The sequence below is a fragment of the Phyllostomus discolor genome, chromosome 2 (assembly GCF_004126475.2).
Source record: "Phyllostomus discolor isolate MPI-MPIP mPhyDis1 chromosome 2, mPhyDis1.pri.v3, whole genome shotgun sequence".
NCBI classification, from domain to species: domain Eukaryota; kingdom Metazoa; phylum Chordata; class Mammalia; order Chiroptera; family Phyllostomidae; genus Phyllostomus; species Phyllostomus discolor.
The window spans coordinates 29,867,748-29,892,181 of NC_040904.2; the positions used below are offsets into that span (position 1 = coordinate 29,867,748).

Genomic DNA, 24,434 nt, shown 5'->3' on the forward strand with positions numbered 1-24,434 from the left:
TGTTATGATAAATGGATGTGCATAATACTATGATATTTATCTTGTGAATGACAAAACAATGATACACTTTTATTTTTCTATAGTGTAAACATGTTTCACCTTAATTTTATGGGGGCTATTTGCAGGTTTGGGTAGGTGACATAAAGCCAACATGAGTTAAAATATTAAAGTCTAGGTTCAAAAAATAGCTAAATCCAATTTCCAGGCAGTTCTAATTTTTAAAAAATTATGAAATATTCAACTTTTATGTCAAGACTACACTAATATTTAATTTGAATATTTTAAAAAAAGATTTTAAATTGATATTTAGAGAGAGGGGAAGGGAAGAAGAAGAAAGGGAGAGAAACATTCAGTCCTTTGCCTCTCACACGCCCCCACTGGGGATCGGGCCTGCAACCCAGGCATGTGCCCTATGTAGAATCCAACCCACAGCATTTCATTGTGCAGGGCCATACCCAACCCACTGAGCCACACCAGTCAGGACCTCAATGTGTCCTGTGTCTCCTCTGTGACATAATGAATACAGCTTAAATACTTAAAGAACACTTTTATTTGTAAAATGTTATGTAATAAAAAGCTAAGATGCATAAATAGAGTTTAAAGATTTTTTTTACATTAAATGTGCTTTAAAAGATATTACTTCCCATTATGTATATGCCTGTGTTCTCTCACATGTGTAGCTATTTTGACCCATTGCTTATATTTAAAATCAGTTTATCAGTGGCACATAAGGCAAATGTTTGTTAGGTGTTTTCCTCTCTAAATATCTCACACATTTTAAAATACATTTCTTTGTAATCCAAGGGTAGCATATTTTCATATTACAGTACCTCCTTAGGTAAAGTACATAATATGATACTGTAAGAGTACATAGTTCTCCAAAAAAAGATGGCATGGTTATTATGATTATTAAATTTATAACAGTAGAAGTTGACTTTAAGCATGTCTACTAGGACATGGCCCCTCTTTAAATTTCCTTAACTGTCAAACTTTTTTTAAAAAGTGTCATCAAGCTAAGCATTATTTTATTATCATCACATTGAAAATTGCCACTATTTCTTTGATCTTTCACAGAGGTCAGTAGAGTTTTACACATCTTAGAATTTTGTATGTTTACGATTCCTAGTAATATTTACATTATCATTGTTAATCATGGTTGCTGTGTGATAGACATTGTGTTAACTGATTTAAATGCATTCTTTATTTTCACTCCAGTTACAGAAGTTGAGATTTATTTGGGAGACACTAATAGCATGTTTTAGGTAGGCTAAATTGTCGCTTACTGAATTTTTAAAAGTATATATCTAACAGGAAGAATTAGTTTTAATATCTACAGTTATACTCAATATAAGCTACAGATAATTTATTTCTATGTTGTGATTTTCTAGCAGCAGATTCAAATTCACAGAGAAAATGTCTGTGAAAGTTATCCATATTGTCTCTACTAAGCAGATTATGTCCACTTAAAATATCTTCATATGTGCTCTACATAGTGTCCTGGAAGAGTGTTTATTTCTAATACATACGCTTCCACCATCTGTGTGGTAAAGGTGTATTTTAAGGGATTCACTGCAGACTTCACATAGCTTTATGATTTTATACATGTGTTCCCATTCTGTCCTTGAGTGTGTTCCTTTGTCATCAGCTTTCCACTTGAGGGAAGGCCATGTCACTGGGGCAGCGATCATCACTAGTCAAATTGCCCCTGAGAGCAAGGATGCATGGTGCCATCGGCTCTGCTCCAGTGCCCACCCGGAGAACCGAGTTCTTCCGTTTGAAATGAGTAGTAACCTGTTAAATACGGGTTTCCTTGTCGGTATTTGAGGCAAGCTGTTACTCCTTTTCTCTCTTAAAAATGTTTTTTTTGTTCTTTAGTATACCATAAAATGAAGAACTGGCACGGTTATTTTGTCTTATATGACAAACTATGGCAAGATCAAAGGATAAAACAGAGGGGGAATTTCTGGAAGAATATAATAACCATCTGAGGCAAGGTTAATACATGAAAATATGCAGTTAGTGATAGTTTCCCCCTTTTTTTTTTTACAATTTACTTGTTATAAGTTAACTTTACTGAAATTTATTTCACAACAATTATCAAATGAAGCTGCTGCAGAACACTATCAATAACTAAGATAAATACAATTATTCTTTTATTTTTTAAATCAGCCATGGAAAAAGCAGCTATGTTAAATTTTAATTAGTAGACCATAACATAAAAACAAAAGCAATGAAACAATTTTGCTCAAAAAGTGGATTACTCAAACTGCATAAATACAATTATTTTTATATTTAATAACTATGTATTAAGTGTATATTTAATAGTATAACTCGTATGTGCAAAAAGTAGTCCTCAAGTGCTATTATTTTTACTATATACAGTCATTTTATTTTATCAAATTCATTTTTCTACATTGCATATTTCCCTGAATGCTAAAAGACACATAAAAGACCCTATATAGTATGTTAACATGGTCTCTGGATCAATATTTTGTCGCTATTTTTACTGGTTCACATATCAGAGGTTCTTCCCCAAGCTGCTTGCCTTGTTGTTGTTAGTCTCAGACCTCTGGGTCTGTTGTAAACTTGTTTGCTTCCTGCCTTAGTTCTCAGAAAACTGCTGCTTCTGATTTGTCTCTCGCCTTTTTTCTTTTTTCAGAACACCAGGTTGTTTTTTGTTTTTTGATTCAATTACAGTTGACATTCAATATTACATTAGTTTCAGGTATACATCATGGTTATACATTTATATAACTTGTGGAGTGATCCGCCAATAAATGTGTCTCTCATCTCAAAAAATAAAATAATTCTCTAAAATTTAGGGCGCATTACAAGTCAATAGGGTCCAGATGATAAAATACAGCCCTTTATGTGGAATAAATACAGGGGTGGGTAAAAGTAGGTTTAGAGGTGTGAGTATGAAAAACATAGTTTATTCCTGTAGTATGACTCGATTGTTATAATATTTATCATTATTATTAATCTACTTTTGTTCCAACTCTGTATCAAATAAATGTTTCATGATAAATTGTTCTGGTGTTCAAAATATTTGGGTGCTGTTTTTTTCCCCATTGTTTCTTATCTTTGATTCCCTTACTTTGTTCTCCACAAAATCCAAGTTACAAACAGTCTCACTTCTAAGAGCTTGCACTGTATTTAGATGCACTGTTTTCTTAAAAGAAAATAAATAATGTAATAAAATTAGGTGGGTGATTATGATGCTGATGCAAAACCAAATTAGTCACATTAATCACTGTACCTTTCCCATCAGCATAGAAACATGTTGTGATATCTCCCACATAAAAGCAAAAACAAAAAAACCTCACTCCCTCCCTTGTCCCCACATACCTTGATTTGATTTCCTGGCTCCACTTCAGAGTAAAGTTCTTTGTGAAAGTTGTTTCAAATTGCAATTCTAATTATTCTCCTCCTGTTCTTCCTGGAATCTTCATTAAAGTTTTTGTTCCTACAAATCCTTCAAAACATCACATATTTCTGCTACAAATAACATTCACATTTCCAACCCCACAGACCTTTATATAGAGTTCCATGTAGTTTTCATTTTATTCATCCTATGTTTGATAGATATATTAGCGCCCTCCTTGAAATGCTTTCTTCATTTAATCTTGGGGAGATATTTTGTTCTCCTAGCTGCCCTTCCAACACATTGGCTATTATTCTCCCTGCTGTCATTCTCTCAGGTGGCTCTTCCTCCACCTGACCTCTAGTCATGGAGTACTCAGACATCTGCTCTGTCTGCCACCGCCATAAATGACAGAATCCTGTCTCATGGCTTTAAATGTCATCTTCATGCTGTTAAGCACCAAATTTGTATCTCTAGCTCCTACCACTCTCTTGATTTCCAGACTTCAGAGTGCAAATAGCTATTTTGTTGCTCCAAGTGTCCGCAAATAAGCGACTTAAATTTAAAATGCAATTGTGACTACACAATCCCAACTATACACTTCTGTAGTCATTCTCCTTTCAGGAAATGACACCTCTGTTCATCTGGTAAGTCAGGTCAAAATCCAGGGAGCATCCTCATCTCCACTTATTCTTTCATATCGCATATCCAACCTATGGGTAAATATTGCCACATCTTCTTTCAAACCATATCCTGAATCTGGCCATTTCTTTCCACTTAAACCAAATGCAAGACACAATCATTTCTCACCTACATTTTTATATGGCCTCCTAGCCTTCCTGTTTCACCCTTATTTACCTACTGCTCAGAGAGATGCTTGCAAAAGTTTAGTATAATTATAAAATTTAGTATCATTAACACAACTGCCCCAAATCTTCTGTGGCTTACTGTTTCATTTAAAGTAGATTCCGAGGACTTATCTAAGCTTCAAATCTCATATACATCTTGGTCTTCTATGCCTCTCTGACTTTACATTCCACCACTTACCACTCACGTATTCTAGCTTTCTTGTTCTTTCAACATCTTAGAAACTTCAGTCATAGGCATGTCCTCACTGTTCTCTCTTCTGAGAAAACTTCTCCAAGATATTCCCATGATAACTTTACTTTCTCCTAGATATCCACATGATTTCACTCATATCATGCTCTATGCTTCTAACTGTGTTTAGTCATTTTAGAGTTGGTCATTATGAAATATGTTATACATTTATTTATTGTCTTTTTCCTTCTATTAGATTGTAAGGCCCTGTGAAGTAGAAATTTTCTCTGTGCTTTTCTTCCCAATATTTTTCTTTTTGTTCTTTTTAACCTTTTTTTCCTGCATATTTTTCATTGTTGCTATATCCCCATTACCTAGGTAATGCTTGCTGCATATAGGCTTTCAAATATATTTGTTGAATGACTAAATATAAACAAATCACCATGATACATGATACATCTGCATACAAAAATTTTTAATTTGTGATTAGCAAGTGCCCTATAAAAATATAACTTCTTATTTTAAGGAGATTGATAAAATGTGTAATCCTGCGTACTTCCAGAAATATTACCAAACCAGCAAAACCATAACTGACATTATGGATTTTAAATAAAACATGAAATCTAACATGTGACAACATTGTTTATTGGGTATTTTGTTTGAAATGGATTATCAGAAAATGTACTTTAATTAATATTTTAACACTAATAAAATAAACATTATTTTGATGTCAATCCTTTCAAACTGATACACCAAAATAATTCAATTTAATATATATAAGGTAAAGAATCACTTGCTTTTGCGTAACAGTGGTCTATTGGCAAGTAAATATTAACGTTTCATTTATGATAAATCTGTTAGTCACCCCAACAGGTTAGCATAACTATTATAATAATAGGAAGAAGCCCCCCTGGCTGGCGTAGCTCAGTGGATTGAGCGCGGGCTGGGAACCAAAGTGTCCCAGGTTCGATTCCCAGCCAGGGTACATTCCTGGGTTGCAGGCCATAACCCCCAGCAACCGCACATTGATGTTTCTCTCTCTCTCTCTCTCTCTCTCTCTCCCCCCCCATTCCTTCCCTCTCTATAAAATAAATAAAATCTAAAAAATAAAAAATAAAAATAATAGGAAGAAGCCCAGGAAGTGTATTAACACATAGAAAATAAAAAGAAAATGCAGCTGTGCTTCCCAGCACTCTGACCTTGAGTGTTACTGAGTGGGACGGCAAATGTGAGCAAGGATAATTTCTTGGAGCACCCTCAATCTAGCCAAACACATTGTAGTTACTTTTGATGAAGAAAAAGTAGAAACCAGATATCAGTTATACAGTAAAAATATTTAAAGTCATTACATTACATTCTTTGTCATTTGAAGCTATTTTGTATTTGAAAAGTTGTTTAAAGTATTACATATTTTGTATCTCACAAGTTTTGTTAAGTATTACATTCATATTATATTTTTATTATACTATTTATATGTATATATTACATTTATATTATCAACTTAATTGCAACTAATTGATTAATTCTGATGTGAGACTGAAGTTAAGATTTACAAATATGATACTTTTTTCAAATATAGAACATACTTGGGAAAATATGGAGAACAAATCACATTACTTCCAAGTATATGGATCCTATAGAGATGATTTTTCATGTTTTAATGAGCCTCCTTATAGTGCAAAAGCATTACTTTTCCCCCTCTTCCCTATGGTAGATAGAGTATTTTCAAACATTTAGCCAAACGTATTTTACTTTTATAGCTCTTTTTACAGATGTAGCCCTTTGGGGATCTGATTCTTCCACCTCACTCCACTGTCACTGACCGTAAAATATTGCTGCACTCCTAAATGGCTTTGTAAGTGATCTTATGTACACTTTAAATTGCTTCATGATGTAATCCTTCCTTTTCAAATAAGTTACATGAATGAATATACTTTTTCCCCCACCTACATATGTATTTTATCTGGTAAACTTGAAGTACTTTAGCAGGAATGCTGCAGCTAATGTTTACAGTTTTATTTCTTGAAAAATAATCCCTTACCTAAGTCCTTAGCAGGGATAAAATGACTTGAAATAACAGAACATTAATGCCATCATGATAGCTAATAAAATAAATCCAAGGGGGTTTGAACCCTTGCCCTTTTGCAAAGCCATCAAAATGTTCCAGTTAGGTTAATTATGATAATGCACCACAATAATTATAGAATCAGAGGGTAAGGATTTTTTCTTTACTCTGGAAACTACATGAGCTATTAGCTGTCAGAAAATCTAATTATATGCCTGATAATAATTGGACTAGATGGCCAGATGACAGACTTTCACAAACTTAAACTTGTCTCTATGTCATGATGTCTAATTTTAGCCTTTTCTCTGTCCTTAATTCTGTAACATTAACCAGGCAGGTATCAGCATGCTAACATGTGAAAATTATAAGTTTGCAACCAAATGCATTTCCTAAGCATATTTAATGAATGCTTTCAATAATTCACAGTGAAAGCAGCCTGGTAAATGGATAATACAAGGAAATGAAGTTAATAGCCTTGAGTCATAGTTAATCTTTGTTCTGTCCCCTATTTGATCCAATTCTCTTTTTTCTACAACCACACTTTTCTCATCTGAAAAAAAAATGTTTGATAGTGTCATCATTTCAGCATGTTTTATTCAAATTCTTGTATTCTATACCTCATTGGTGCAATCGTAGCATTCATTTAACACTAAATTTAACAACTATCTTTTTGCTATATTTTAAAAAATGTGTTGTCATGATATCCTAGAATATTATTTCAATATAATATTGAAAGGTATAATAATTGAATAAATTCAAGTGTAACTTTAAAATTAATTTCTTAGTGAAGGGATTTGCATAAAATCCATGCACTGAGTACATACACATGCTAACTTCCTATATGGAGATTTAGAATAAGGGAGTGCTGAGTCTCCACTTTCGCTTGTTACTTTTCCTCAGTTTTTCTATTACTTTTAGAAGCACAAAACAATGCCAGGTATGAGTAATCAAGAAGTACATGAAGAAAACACAAATATACCCATTTGAAAAATAAGTAGGATTAAAATATTGTGTTTTAAATTGCTTTATTTTTCTTTCATATATAAGTAAGTAAGCTAGGAACATATCTACTAAACACTATATATTATTAAAGCAACTTCACATTATACACATTCAGTATGTTATTATTCAGTGCATTTCTAGTAGTAAATGCAGCTATAGTAATGCACATGAAACACCCATCCCTTCATGTGTGTGTGTGTGTGTGTGTGTGTGTGTGTGTGTCTGCATCTCCTAAACAATTCAAATCACAAAGTGCATTGCTCTAGGAATCTGGAAAATCTGTAACTTTAATGATTACAATTACAATTTAGTACACAGAAAAGTCCTTACTTTTATATTATCTCAATTATTTTACAAATATCTTGTGAACTAAGAAATTAGGACGTTGCATTTAATTTAACCACACCTAGTTTCTAGCACAAAAATCAAAAATTGTTCTCATTTTTAAGTAGATTATTGAACTATGAGAATGACAGTTTAATTATATAGTTTTATTTCTATTTAGTAAATCATACCTTCTGTGATAAATTCCCTTGCAGTGTAAAGGAGTAAACAATAAATAAAATACATGAGAATAGCAGCAGTCATGATGGTGTAAAGATACTTACAACTACTTTAATTGTTGTTTTTCAGGATATCAAAATAGGATAAAATAAAAGCGACTTGTGCCATAACATTTATTTCTAGCAAAAACTTGTTAGGAAACATTAGTCATTTCAGAGGTTCTCTAAATAAATTAATTATCACCAAAAAAAGAAAAGGAGAAGAACCAGAAGCATGTTAACTGGCTCAATTTTTGTTTACCTTTATTTGTTTGAAAACTTAATTGATCTATTAACATTAAGCCAAAAATTGTACATTTTTAGAGTGGAACCCAAGTTTAATGTCAGGTAAAAATAGATTAAAGTAGTTTGTGCTAGGTAGAGGAAAAAATTAATTTTTTCATGGAAAAGAGAAATACAATCCCCTGTCAATAATAAGGTATATTTCAATATGTCTCTAAGGGAGGCATATTTATATCCCCATTTTGCAGGTTAAGAAAACAGTAAGAAATTTTACATAACATGCCTCAGTTTATGTATACATAGGATCTGTAGAAAGGTTAACACTGGACACATCAGGGCAATCACATATGACACGGAAGACTGCATTGCTACTCAGGGAACGGCTGCCCTTGAGTTAATCCAGGAGAGAAGCTCTGAATATGATACCAGAGGGTATCATATTCATATAATATTCATATAATAAACAAAAGTGTTTCACTACAACAGTAGGAGGCAATTAGAAGGATACTGGAATAATGATCTTCTTCTGTTGTAATTGTATTTGGTCTTATTTTCCTTCTTTAGCTCTTCTGGTTTTGCTGATAAATCAAGTCTGATTCACCAATTTCCTGTATCACTGGGATAGTGTTGGAAGGATGTGACTAGGTGATGCTTAATTTAATTTTTTGGTCACCAAGTTATTGCCTGGATGAATAATTGATGGATATATGGTATACTGACATTTCAACATATACTACTACCATATATTGGATACAATGCATATATGGACATCTGTGCTATTTGTGTAAGATTTTAAGTTCATTCTTAGAGATGGAATTGAGGTTAAAGCAGGAGCAATCAAAATATATATGGATGGTAATTCCAGCTAGCAAAGGCCTACTTATGGTTCTGTTTTGTAACTAATAAACACTGCAACTAAAGATACTGAATTTGAACAACATAATGTTACCACAGAAAGTGTTTTCTTTATTTTTGTCAAAGACTCAAATAATAAAAATTTTTATGTATGCTTTGGAAATTAATTCAATATTTTAAAGTAACTGAAAAAATCAGTTCTTGTAACTGAATGAGAAATGAAAGGTTAAGTTTCCCTTAAAATACAGATCTGAGAGAGGCTGGGCTTTCATCTTTGTCCATAGTGGAGTGACTGAAAGTGGATTAGCATTCCCAACATGAACAATTATAATACTTGGACAACAACAGAAACAATGCAATTGGTTTCAGGAATTTGATATTAGATGGTGCAGGAATATGATGATTGAAACCAGGGGAACTTCTAGATGAGTCCATGTTTACTATGGCTACTTATGAGGATAATTCCTTGTCCAACATGCAGGATGCTTCAGCCTCAGCAGAGTACAGTACCTCCACTGAGGTTAAGACACAGAAATAAGACTTATGGAATATGGAAGAAGCTAGAGTCTGTAAAGGCAGAGCTCCAGAAAGAAGAGAACTAGGCAAAGGGGTGAACTAGAATTCTCTGCAGGGGTTCCCTGTAGATCCTTGGCTGAGATCTAAGCCAAATATATATACACACATGCACACACACACACACATATATACATATATACATATATAACTGACAAATTTTGTTTACATTTTATTAATACCTCATTTATACTCAGTGTTCAGCTGAATGAAAGCTCATGCCTCACTAGTAAGGAATATAATGGGACTGAGTCTATACACAACCTAACAGATTCTTAAACCAATCATCTGCAATATCCTCAGTGAAGACAGACTTTTGAGTTTGATGGGCCAAATTGGAGGGCTATAAAGTATCTTGGATGTTCCATGGATCCACTCTAACAAAATATAAAACTAAGCCTATTATATATGAGACCAATTCAAGTGTATACACATCCTTTAATTTAAGTGCCTGATAAAATAAAACATATTTTTCAGTGGAAGCATACATTCTTCAGAGGAGGATAAAATAATAGAGAATTTCTACTGCATATCATTCACAAAGTTTAGCAAAAATTTGAAAATTATTACACATGTAAAGAAATAGGAAAATAACAACTAAACTCATGAACCAGATATTAGATGAACAGACAAAACCTTGAAATTATTTTTGATATGTTTACTAACTTAAAGAACAATGTCTTCTAACATAGGAAACAAAGAGGAATCTTTAGCAAAGAAACGAAACTACTAAAAAAATGAAATTTTAGATCTGAAAATTAAAATAAGTGAAATAAAAAAGAATTCAATCGATGGGTTCAACTAAAATTGGAGAACATAGAGAATCAGTAAGCTTACAGGAAAATCAATAAGAATAATCATTTGAAAAGTAGAAGCAAAACTGAAGAAAAGGGAAGGGGACTTTAGTGACCTGTGGAATAAAATTAAGCAACTTAGAATACATATAATTGGAGATTTAGGAGATTTAAATGTGAATGATGCAGAAAGAATATTTGATGAAATACTGACCCAAAATATCTCAAATATGACATTACAGTTAACAGGAAGTATCTTAGAGAACCCCAGAACCCCTAAAAATACAAAGAAATCATACTTCATAACATTATGAACAAATAATTGAATATCAGAGGTGAAGAGAAAACTTTAAAATTAACTTTGGGGTAGGGAGGGAGAGGTTTTGTATGAAGGGTATAATTATAAAAATAAATGCATGCTTCAAACCAGAACTGAAAAATCAAGAAGGCAATTGAACACACTTTTGTACTAATGAAAGAAAAATATTTTAAAAGATCAACTCACAAAACTCAAAATTTTGTATTATTAAAAAATATCCCTCCCAGGTTCATTCCCAGCCAGGGTACATTCCTGGGTTGCAGGCCAGAACCCCCAGCAACCGCACATTGATGTTTCTCTCTCTCTCTCTCTCTCTCTCTCTCTCTCTCTCTCCCTCCCTTCCCTCTCTAAAAATAAATAATTTTTTTAAATATCCTTCAATTTTGGTAAATTCAAGATATTTTTATATAAAAGAAAGCTGACAGGATTGTAATGAGCCAACCTGCACAATGAGAAATCCTAAAAGTGTTCTTTGGCATTAAGAAAAATGACACCAGATGAAAACTAGAATCCACAGGAAAGAATCAAGAACACTGGAAATGGTGAATATGTAAGTAAATGTAGAAGACTTTTTCTGTTTTTATTTCTGCAGTTACTGATTGTTTAAAGCAAGTAATATTCAAGAGGGATTTCATATTAATGCATTGCCTAAATATGTGACAACAATATAAAAATATGGAGAAGAATGCATGGGATACTATTAATTTCTTACATTCGTGGAGTAGTAAGAGTAAAATAGGAAATGGGAAGCAAGAATTGTGAAGAAAGTGGGTAATGTCTTGCAAAGTTAAAAGTGGTTCAATATTAACTCTAAGTAGACTGCTCTATGTTAAATAAATGATTATTGGTACTAAAGCAACTACTGGAAAAAAGTAAAGGGGAACAAAACATTTATATAAAAATGAAAATAAATTTAAAAATTTAATTAATGCAAAAATAAAGCTGTAGAAGCACAATAGAAACAATGAATTAAAAACAAAATAAAGCAAGGTTTTTTGCTTTGCCAGACTAAAATAAGCCAGACAGTGAAGGACAAATACCATATGTAGAATCTAAAAAACAAAATAAATGAATAAAATAGAAATAGACTCATAGGTTCAGAGAACAAACTGATGGAGGTTAGAGGGCAGGAGTGCTGGGAAACAGGTTAGAAAAGATGATGGGATTAAGATGGGCTGATGCTAGTTATAAGAGAAGCATGGGGATACAAAGTACAGCATAGGGAATACAGTTAGCAAGACTGTTATAACTATGGTGCCAGGTGGCTGCTTGTATTACTAGAGGGAACACTTGTAACCTACATGAATGTCTATCTACTGCACTGGATATCTGAAACTAATACAAAAAAGTGTTGAATGTAAACTGTAATTAATAAATAAAATTAAAAAACCAAAAATATAACAAGGTGATATGCTTAAAGAAAACCATACTGATAGCTACATTAAATGTTAATGGATTAATTATACCAACTCTAAGGAAGGTTAAAAAAAACAGAGGTGGGTTAGATGAAAAGATGGAACAAAATGCATTATGTAAACATAGCAGGGGAAACTTTATGCTTCTATCAGTATCAGACAAAGCCAATTTCAGAACAAAGAGAAACATTTCATTATGATAAAACAATTAGGAATATGTAATCTTTTAAATGCGCATCTAATTGAAGGCATTGATTTAAGTTGTAAAAGGAAAGAAAGCACAGATAAATGGAGAAATAAATGGAACCACAATTTTAGTTGAAGATATTAATACCTATTTTTCTAAAAGTTGAAACAAGTAGACAACAAAAAGAAAGAATATCACAAGACCTGGTGGGGTGAAAATGGAGACAATTGTACTTGAATAACAAAAAAGAAAAAGGAAATAAAGTTCCAGACAAAATGATTCAATAAATAACCAGTTTTAAGATAAAAAAAGAAGACCTGAGAAACCATGAATTAGTTATTTACAAACACACCAATACACCATGTCGAATAACTGAAGAATGCACATTTTTTTCCAAGAGCACAAAAAATAATCACCCATATTGATCATATATTAGGTAATGAAATAATTCTCAATATATTTCAAAAGGGAAATCTTACAGAGTATAGTACCTTACTAGAAGCAGGTTAAATTAGAAATCCATAAGAAGATATCTAAAAATTTTACCAATATTTGCAAGTTAAATAACAGACTACTAAATAACTCAATGACACAGTAAAAAAATCAGAAAGAAAAATTTAACATTATTTTGAATCTAATTGTAATGAAATATACAGTATATGCCTGACATTTTTTAAGAAGAAGCATTTATTAACACATTCTATAAACCACAATCTTGAATCTTTCTGAAAGATAATTATAACTCCTAGTTCTACTTTTACCTTTCTTAATGTATGTTTTTGGAAAATGTGGAAGTATATATCTGCAATTTTTCAATATTCTTATTATTGCCATTTAGAATGACTAGTTCCTTGTAATGGGGAGTGTCCTGTGCATACCAGGAAGTTCAACAGTTTCTCAGGCCTTTATTTACGAGTAGCAACCACATTTCCAATGGTGACACTTAATAACAGCTCCAGATGTTATTACCTGGATTGAGAATCAGAGTTAGGTTTCCAACCCAAACACTTACCAACTGTTTTCATTGGCGCCTACTTAACTATTCTAAGTTTCTATATTTGTTCACAAGTTTGCTTTGAAAAAGGATAATGCCTGTCAGAAGATTAACATTATGTTTGCCATAGTGTCAACTCTTAACAAATATGAAATATCTCTGTTCAGCTGTGTAATCATTGACTTTACAGCAACCTATCAACTAAAATGGTGTCTTGTTATCACTAAACTACTTAAAAAGTTTAATTTAATCTTTTGGTTTATAGTTTTATGTACATGAATTTATCATTATAATTAAAATGTGTCAACCCTCATTTATTTGCCATTAACATATGTTAAGCATAGAAATAGATTAAGATTGAACAATCTGTTCTATTAAGTATCACAGATTCTATTGCTTGATCTGTCACTAGCCAGTGCCATAAACAAGATATTTACCTCATCTGACTCTCAGTGTTCTCCATTGTGACATGAGAAAACATAAATTTCTTGTTCATTTCAACATGCAAAATACAAAGTGCTTTAAAATTATAGGCATCAATAATTTTAAGAAATATTTCTCATTAAATTGATTATAATCTCTAGAGCTGTAAGAAGTAAAAACATATTTAACTAATTTAATATGAATATAACCTTTAGGAAAAGAACAGAATAAATTATAAGTAATTCTAATTCAGCTCTAGCAACAAGATAACTCTTAAGCAGACATTTAAATTAATATTAAAAAGACGCAAGATATTGCACAATTTCAAATAATACAATAATCCATGTATCTTATAAAATTATATTTTTACTCATGCTAGCTTACAGATTCTCATTCAATCATTAACTAAATCTTAGTTATGTATATATACCCAAGTCACTACTTTAATGAGTATCCGATATTACCACAGTTTTTCTTTCAAGAAGCAAGTTTAGTGTAGTTGAGGAGGCTCAGGATACAATAAAAGATAGTGTAAGGACTAGGAACAGTCAATAACTTCTGTGAGAGCAAAAAGGTTGTCTGAAGCAATTAAAACTCTAAGAATTATAAATACACTTGATGAAACATTAGTTGTTGAGGACCTTAAAAAACAGCAAGACCTGTATTATTAAAAAAAAGAGGGTAATTGTCCTAAACAGGGCACAGAGCAAGAACAAGGTAAAGCCTGAAATCTTTGATACCCACGACATAACTGCCCTAACAAGCAGCCAGGCCCTGTTGAGGAATATGATTGGCAGCAAGATTAGAGAGACTTTTTAATGCCAGGTGGAAGAAGTTTAGCTTTATGCACAATGAGTTAGTATCAACATTTTTAAAGAATTATATCACAAAAAGCATTTTGTAGAAAGATACACAGAGTAACATGGATTACAATAATTTTCAAGTGGGAGTAGGAAAAGAAAACCAGAAAATAGTAATACCACTATCAACATTCTTTTCAATTATAAAAGGCAGTATGACTGATTGGATTAATGTATCGATTATTTGGTGATTTCCAATAAGTACTCTTTTTAAAAAGCGATGCCCACATTTCTATTTTTTTTATTATTCTAAATGACACAAGTTATTCCAATGTATACCATAAAATTCATTTTTGGTTTGCAAAGGCAGTTTTTTAAAAGTCTTATTTTCTATATATAGAAAATATACAAATTAAAGTATATATTCAAGCAGATTATTTTTTCTGACTCTTGCTTTAAAGATTTTATTTATTTATTTTTAGAGAGAGGGGAAGGGAAGGAGAGAGAGGGGGAGAGAAATATGTGCAAAGCTGATCAGTTACCCCTCACGCACCCAGAACTGGGGACCTGGCTGGAAACCCAAGCATGCACCCTGACTGGGAATCCAACCTGTAACCTTCCAGTTCACAGGCCGATGCTCAGTCCACTGAGCCACACCAGCCAGAGCTGACTCTTGAGGATATATTATACTGTTTTTATTATATGAGGGAAAACATGTTATTGTGTAAAGTTCTGTTTACTTATTATCAGCCATATGACACCTCAAGTGGAAAAACAGTTTAGCTAAACACAAGGAATGTTGTAGCTCCTGGCACATGTCACCTGAAAGTTCTAAGCAAACCTGTTATGGGGAAAAATTCAACAAAACGGCAAACTCTGTATATCAGGCAACCTAAGAACCAGCCCCATGCCTGTGTTGCCCTGTGGTTTCCCTGAGCCGGCGTGTTTCTGCATGTGTCAGTTGCCACTGTCCCCCTGCTTAAGAGAATAAGAAGATAAATGTGTACTCTTTCTGAAACCTGTGAACATTAAGAACTTTCAGGTTAAAAAACACAGTCACAGTAATTTCAATTCTCAAGGTAAACATCTGTTTTTGTACCAACTCCATCTTACATTGCTAAAGTGTTCTGCACTGTTTGGGAAATGATATCACAAAATATTGTTTCATAAAAGTTTGTTGATGGTTTCTTTCAAGCATGCCAATGCAAAGAACTGAAATCCACTATGCAATAAAAAGCAAAACCAGCCTAAAGTACAAAGAGAATAAATATTTTAAATGTTTCTGCGCTTTTAATGAAGTCTGCACCAGACACCAAGCAAAGCTAAGCAAAACAAAACAAAACAAACAAAACCAGACTAATTACAAAAATTGGCACTTACCCATATTTTGCAAAATTTGCCCAGCGTTTCATTATGGATCTACTCAAAATTTCCTCAGCTTTTGTGTAATTTACTCTTCTCTCCAGAGGTAAGCCAAAGACAAATTCAATTTCATAACCATGCATCACTCCCATCCACACAGGCCAAGGGAGTTTAGATGATTGGTGTTCAAAATAGTAGAAAAAGGCATCATTTCCCAAATCTGTGAGCTTTTTGGTGAACTCCAAGGCAGGGCATATGAAGTTGTAATCCCCAACAACGTCATCCAGGGCCTCCCGGTATTTTTCAGCTCTTTGATCATCTAAAAAGTCCGCGTAATGGAAAAGTATCGATTCCCTTCCAAGTTCACTCACTCCTTGAAAAAACATTTTTAAACCTTCTAGAAATTCTTGTCTAGTTATGATACTGTCATTATCTTTGCTGAAACCAGGAGAACCATATACCAAAAATGCTGTTCCTTCATCTTTGTTAACACCCACCAAGATCTGGGTTTTTTTGAACTGTCCAAGTTGAAGTAGTGTGTCTGGCATGTCAGTGAGAAAATCACCATCCACCAGTGGACCAAAAGGTACTTGCAAGAGAGTACCGTAGGGAACAATAAATACTTCATTCAGAAGAATTTCCTGGGGGTCTTTATTTCGGAGACATTTGATTATCTCAGTTTCATTGTCTCTAAAGCAACCCATGAATTTAGCTAAGGTCAATGTTCTGTTCCTAGCTTCCTCAAGAGAATTGACTGCCCAACGAGCATTAGAAGATCCACTTTGCAGAATGGCTCTGGTAAACAATGGGTGGCTTCTAGGGGAGAGTAAATGAAGGCTCACTGAAGCCGCTCCTGCACTTTCTCCAAAGAGAGTTACACTTTTAGGATTTCCACCAAAAGCTGCTATATTCTTTTGGACCCACTGAAGTGCCAACTGTTGGTCAAACAAGCCCATATTACCTGGTGCCTCAGAATTTCCTGGTAAAGCTAAAAATCCCAGGGCACCCACCCTATAATTCATTGAAACCACAATAACTCTTTCCACTCGTGCCAGAAACTTGCCATCATAAACAGGCAAAGATGACGTTCCAGTTTGAAAACCACCACCATAGATCCACACCATCACAGTAGCGTTTTTGGGCTTAGGTACTGGAATCCAAACATTCAGGTACAAGCAGTCTTCACTGAGGTCAGTATTTGGATTCCACATCTCTGACCCAATAAAGCCTGGGAAACTTTGATCTGTGTTCTGATAGCAAGAATTTGAATATTTTGTGGCATTCCAAATATCAGACCACTTGGTCAAGGATTGTGGCTTTCTGAATCGAAGTCTACCAAGAGGTGGCTGTGCGTAGGGAATTCCAAGAAAGGCTGTCACTGTGCCACCAAGAACTGACAAGTTTATCCCTCTGACTTTACCACTCTTGGTTGTAATGATGATGTCTTCTTCAGAGTGTGATTCCCCGATAAGCACCCAGAGCAGAAGAAACGGCAAAAGACATTGGGTGTTTATGATTATACCCTTGCTCTGCATATTGGTTTCTGAAAGAGATAAGTAGCAAGTTTTAACAGCCTCATACATCTGGCACTATATTTTGTTGATGATAACTAATATATCATCAGTATAGTAGCTCTAATTTATCTTATAAATGATGAAAACTAATATATGTGCAACTACTACAAAGGCTTATATAAAAAAAAAAAAAACAGAAAACAGTTGGAGATATTTTAGTTTTCAACTTCAAAAACAAGTGGAATGAGAAGGAAGAAACTATTTCCCTTTGGCAAAATTTATTATCAAACCTCTATAAGGAAGATTTAGTATTTCATACAATGGAGACCCAAATAAACTGGAATTATTTTCTGGAGGGCAGACCCATTGTAGTACAGGCTTCCCCCGCTAGGTGAGTGTTCTAGGGAACTGTCTCTAGAACAGTTTACCAATTCCCGCGCAGTGTACCAGCTGGAATTGTGAAGCCAAGCTGCACTTGGCTTCAGTGAATTTTTCTGAAGACTCTTTGAATGTGTTTGCACATTTCATGATGGGTGATTTACAAGCACCTCTGCCCACACCACGCTGAGCGTTCAGCAGTTTTTAACCAAAAATGGCATGAACCACATGCCCCACCTTCCCCAAGCAATATTTTTTTTGTTCACTTCCTGGAATGAAGAAAAGGGAAACCTTTTGCTGAAGTGGAAGAGGATAAACAAGCAAACAGAAAAAAAAAAAAGAAAGAAAGAAAGAAAAAACTGCAGAAGCAGAAAAAGGCATCAAAATTAAAAAGCATCAAGTTCAAGAACTGTTTTGAGCAATGGAAAAATGTCTTAATAGGTGTATTGCATCAAATGGAGAGTACTCTGAAGGTGATTGAAGTTTAAAAATGTAAGAATAAATACACAATTTTTTATAAATAAATTCTAGGATTTTTGGATCTCTGCCTTGCATAGGAAGTTTCTCTCAAGCATGTACTAGTTTGTATACTTAGCATACACAACACTACCACTAGTGGCATTAAGTTGTACTGTATTTATTACAGGTATAATTTCTACCATGGTTAGAGGAGGAAATAGAAGCTCATGCAGTCTGAAATATTTCCAGTTCTAATCATGGTTGGCTGGCTCTCAACATAACTGTGAAGTAGGTTAAGAACATTTAAGGATCTTAAGTCTTTTTCTGTTTCCTTCTGTGGTCCTTTTTGACTAATGGCTTATTCCTCTATGCAATCTCAAAGAACTTTTGCTTCTCCCACTTTTTCTAGGAATTTCTCAGCTTTATCCTTTTCATAAACTATCAAAACACAAGTAACTCTGACCATGCCTAACACATTTGACCTCACTAGCTGCACATACTTTAATAATTAACTAATGTACATATACACAGTGAATAATCCCTGAGTGTAAAATTCCTTCTAAATCAGTATCTTCTCCCATATATTATCAGCCACTGGTTCTCTCCATTAGCACTGTAATTCAGGTAAAGAAGACTACATGATTTTTTAATTTATTCAATTTTAGAAAAATTATCTAGCATATACCCACAGCCCTACCTTTCCAATTTTTCCCATAGTTCTTATAGTGTTAACAAATTAGTTTTCATACTGTAAAGAACAAAAGGCAATTTATTGTATTATTTGCCATTTAACAAGCAACAAATAGATTGTCCAAAATCTCTTCTGACTATACACTGAGATTATATAAAGGAAGAAACCTTTAGGCAAAAAGGACCACAGAAAGGACCATGGAAACAGATGAATTTGTATTTTGATAGTTAAAAAGACTATAGTTGAGAAATCACTACAAAAAGTGGGGAAAGATTAAGTAATCTTTGAGACCAACAAAATTATAACTGTTCAGCATTTTATTAAATAATACTTATTTGAAGACATGAAAAGACCATTTAGGGAGATCAAATTTTATTAAATATTCAGAGTGAACTCTCAAGATATTAAAAATAATATAATTAAAAATCAGATTCAGAAACTTTCTGTGACAAAGAGGGAAGGAAAATATAATCCAAATATAATTTTAAAGAACTTACACCTTTATATAACTGAAAGAAAACCTGACTCACATCATCAAATACAAACAGCAAATTCATCCATATAATGGTAATAAAGGAGAACAAGTATACAAACTATTCTTTTTAATACTTTTTGATACTATAACTAAATCCAACTAATGTGTCCAAGAATCTTCTGAGGATTAATAATTTGTGTTATAATTAGTTATTATCATTATTTTTGAGATTGTCTTAGAAGGCAGATATAAGGTCCTATCCTTATAACCATCCTAGATATAAGATACTCATATTCTAAATCAACCTAATTCATCACTGCTCATAAGACAGCTAATGATCAACAAGTACTTTTGATTATCCAAAAGCATCTGAATAACCCATTGAATATATTTTGTTCAATGTCAAGTACTCATGGATATATCTGTATCTCTATGTGTTTCTATCTTTGTTGATACCTATGACTGTGTCTATATCTACATGTCTACTCCATGTCTAATCTCCCTTAATATATGCATACACATAAATATGTATATGATTTTTATATTTTTTAAAGATTTTATTTATTTGCTTTAGAGATGGGAAGGAGGAGAAAGAGAGGTAGAAAAACATCAATATGTGGTTGCCTCTAATGTGTCCCCCACCAGGGATCTGGCCTGCAACCCAGGCATGTGCCCTGACTGAGAATCGAACTGGTGACCCTTTGATTTATAAGCCGACACTCAATCCACTGAGCCACACCAGATAGGGATGATAATATATATATATCATATATATATATATATCATATATATAGATATTTAAATTAAATCATTGTTATTTTTAATGTTCTTAATTGTGGTACAATTGAGTTTGTGCCAAGATCAATTAAATGTGTTATTGAACCATAAATATTTTAACACTTTTTATACTGTTGTAATTTTAGGTATTATAACTATATTAAGTGGAATATTTACATCATAAATAATAATAGACTTGACACTTACTAATAAAATTTTATACTTCTGAAAGCTTAAGAGTTTTAGAGGTAGTGCTAACACAGTTCTTTTTCCCCCTTCGAATAATTACTTAGCCCTTTCTGTTAAATAAATAGAGGTGGGCATCTGGAGTAAAACAAAACACTGTGATGCAATTTTTTTTTCCTTTTTTAAAAACATGCTTTGGAAAGAAAAAGGAATTAAAACACAAACCTGGTTTACTTTGAACTGCATTTCAACAGATTAACCACAGCATCACTGGTGGGACACATTTCTCTCTTCAGTCTACCTCAATCAATGTTCTTCTGGGTCTAATGTAAGGATTGTTGGATTTTTTTTTCTTGGTTTTATATAACTATTTTTTGTGTTTAAAAACCAAAAGTAAAATCTTAATAATTTTTGGTTTCTGATAATTTTCTAATTATTTTTATACAATTTACCAATTATTACCAAAATATTTTCTTTTCCTATATAATAAATGTAAAAATTTTATTGCATATGTTAAAAAATGTTTACTGTATCACCTAAAAAGGTTGTAGTATCATTCTAATGCCACTTCCTTTGACTTTGCTTCTTGTATGTTTTTATTTATAGTTTATGCTGAGTGGATCTTATATATAGTATGATTTATATGAATAATTATCTTTCTCTTTCAACAATGATATATATGAGTAATCACTGTGTAAACTACACAATTAGTAATATTAAAAATAATTCTAAGCATCTATTTTTTAGAAAAATGGCAATATAATTCTAACTCACCTTTATGCTACCTGCTGGAAAGTGTTACATACCATATTATTAAATATAAATTATAATACTCAAACATTCATCTGTTCACACACTTATTGTTAATGTAGCCTAACATTTTTCTACTTAGCTGCATTACTTTATTTAAATAAGCATTATTTTGTCCATTTATTAATTTGTTATTCTCAAACCTACCTTGTTGCTCTGCAGTTTTATCCTTAAGAGTGTTTATACTTTTAATATGTGCCATCACATGATCAAATAATGAAAGCAGAAATAATAAAAGGTAGCTATGAAAAGGTCTATATCTCTAAATCTTCACTAATAATTAAAATATTCAACAAAACTTTATTCTTTTCTATTATAAATTCTGGTACAAACTGACTACTATCACATTAAATAAACACTTTAAACACAGAGAACACATGTTGATCCTAAAAATACAGTGAATTTTCATGCAACGTACAACTAAGTATCTGAATTTAGGTTAATTAACTTACTTCCATAGTGTTTAATATTTGAAAGAAAGGTTGCAGTTATTGTTAGGATGGCAAAAGGAAGCGAATGATGAGAGTAGGAAGAGGGGAAACCTGAAAGATAATGAACACTGTCGTGTTCAAAGTTCATACGATGCTCCAGGATATAAAAGTCCACTGGAAACTTTTGGAAAACATTCTAAACTCTTAAAAATATAACTTACAAAATAAAGAAGGTACAAAAATAATTTTCTACATTTCGTATTTTAATACAAGTTTTTAAGTAGAATCAGAGTTCCTTGACCCATTAGTAGTTACAGTCTGAGACAAGGGCATAAGTAGAGGATTGATATACAGAGATATGTATTTGCCACATTTTCCATAATTGGATACCAGCTAAATTTTCTAAACAATGGTGCATCTAAGTAGTTCTCAAACAATGGTCACGTAAATATTGATAATACTTTTCTCTGAATGTATAGTAATTTTCCTATATTTTAAATGGTTATAATAAAATACATTTTTATACATAAAGAATGGCTCTTAAAATTGTGGGGAAGTGCTACATGGATAATATGATCTAACGCAAGCACTACTAAAATGAATTTGGTTAAATTAAAACAGCTATGTTATTATACTAAACCTTAAAGGCTTGTTTTGTTGCAAGCGAAATGAAGTGGGGAACTGAGGAAGTTTGTTTATAAATAGACTATAGCACTGTCTTTCATGGACCCTTCAGATACCGTTAGGCAACAAAAGGATGTGTGTAGATAGATGACAGTACATTAGGTATGAGAAACATAAGATCTCTATCTGTCCTCAATCAGGAAAACATTCACAAACTTTTTAATATGTGAAAAATTTAAACATTTACTATTAGAGAGATATCTTGGATCTCCTTTGAAAGTTGAATTTGTTTTTAGGTTCACAACTATTCAATTATAATTCTCTAACATTTGGGACAGTTTTTATAAGAATGAGCACATTTTGCTAGAAAAGCACTAAAATAAGACAACATATAAATATGTTTCATTAATCATTACTGAGGAATAAGTCAAAGCTCAAACTGAATGTGTTAATAAGATGCCACTTACAAGATATTATTAGCTTGTGTTTGAAAACTGAAATGCAGGGTAGATCCCACATGTTTTCTTAGAATTAAAGAGCAGGACATTATAAACAAACAATAACAACAAATCTAGGTAAATAAAGCAAAACTTTGCAAATCAAATTAGAAATTTTATTTGGCATCCAAAGAGCCTTGTTACTTAAAATTAACAGAGAATTCTAAAGATTCCCATTTTAAGGATAAAGCCACTCTCTGAAAGCTCATCCTCATTCCTTTTAAAAAGTAACTGTACAGATCAAATATATCTATTATAACTACAAGGTAGTTTATATTATGGAAAGCATTACACAGACTATTAATATCACCTAATTGAGGCATACTCTAAAAACTAAAAAATACAAATAGAAATCACTAGCAATGACATAATTTTGTTTACATTTAGTTTACTTTTAATAATTCATACATTTTACTCAATACCTAATTTTCTGGTTATACAAGAACTGATATCATCAAAATAAAGATAGGTTTACAAGACCAGGCTACAGATAAAAGTCTATATTTGCTTATAGACTATAATAAAAATCACAATAAATATAAAATACTATGATATAATTTACATATATATTAAAAGAGGACTACAAGGCATATGGTCCAAAAGTTTGTAAATCAAATTAGGAAATAGATTTTCCTTTTAGATATAAGGAACAGATTTTCCTTTGCCTATTGATACTGTTCAAGTTTCAAATGGCAAAAATGTTAAGAAAAGTACCCTATCACGCCAGACAAGAGAATTATTCTTTTCATACAACTTAGAAAAATACGGTAAAACTGGTGAAAGACCATTTTTGTTACTCTTTTAAGGAGAAATTCATTAAACATTTCATTTAAGGGAAAAACAGCATAAAATGTTTGCACTTAGGGAGTGTGCTAAAAACACACATAACAGTGATTCCACAAGTGCTACGACCCTTTATGTAAAGTTGAGCAAATTTATTATTTCCTCAGCAGTTAAATGGACTCAGTCTGTGTCCCCTGAATAATAGGAAAATTTCATGCATATGTCTGCTCACTTGTTTCATCTGACCTTTTCGCTATGACTGTCCCCACAGTGCACCAAAGGGGCACAACAATACACATGAAGGTATCACACTCTTCTAAGAATGAGCTTTGCAGTAACTTGCGTTGCTGCACAGAAATGCAAATTCAGAGCAACTTACCCGACTAACTGCAACAAGATGATAAAGTTTCAAGGAGTGGAAATCATGTATTACTTCAGGGAAATGCAGTATGCAGCTGCTGCTCCAGCCTGTAAATTGGACTGCACTGACATTACAATCAACTGTTACTGACAAAGCTCGCGAGACTTGGCAGCAGCAGCTAGATCTAGAAGCAGCCAATCTTTACTTTCTGACATCTGTTCAAGGCTAATGGTATGAATGCAATAGTGAATCATTTACAAAGTATTACCGGATTCATGGTTTAAGATTGCAGGCAGTCATCTAAGAAGGAAGAAAAAATAGAAAGAAATGCTTCTTTAAGAGAAGCTGAAATCAAATAGAAAATGTAGGGTTTTTTAAATACTACCAGAACTTTTAAGAATTTTTCCTCTTTATAGACTATTTTCTTAGGATCATGTTAAAATTTAAAGATGTACATGTTCTAAAAAATGCT

The 24,434-nt window shown here is 32.7% G+C and overlaps 1 protein-coding gene across 3 annotated transcripts in view; it reads right to left on the reverse strand.

Annotated features, from left to right (window-relative positions):
* The window catches only part of BCHE (butyrylcholinesterase), a 73,685-nt gene extending 49,555 nt beyond the window's left edge, over positions 1-24,130 (reverse strand). For all 3 annotated transcript variants that reach the window (XM_036017636.1, XM_036017635.1, XM_028505257.2), the window contains exons 1-2: positions 23,981-24,130; positions 15,995-17,519 (exon numbers count right to left, since the gene is read on the reverse strand). In XM_036017636.1, the coding sequence (XP_035873529.1) occupies positions 15,995-17,511 (1,517 nt within the window). In that variant the 5' untranslated portion in view covers positions 17,512-17,519; positions 23,981-24,130. The remainder of the gene's footprint in view (positions 1-15,994; positions 17,520-23,980) is intronic.
* Positions 24,131-24,434: the final 304 nt, after the last annotated feature.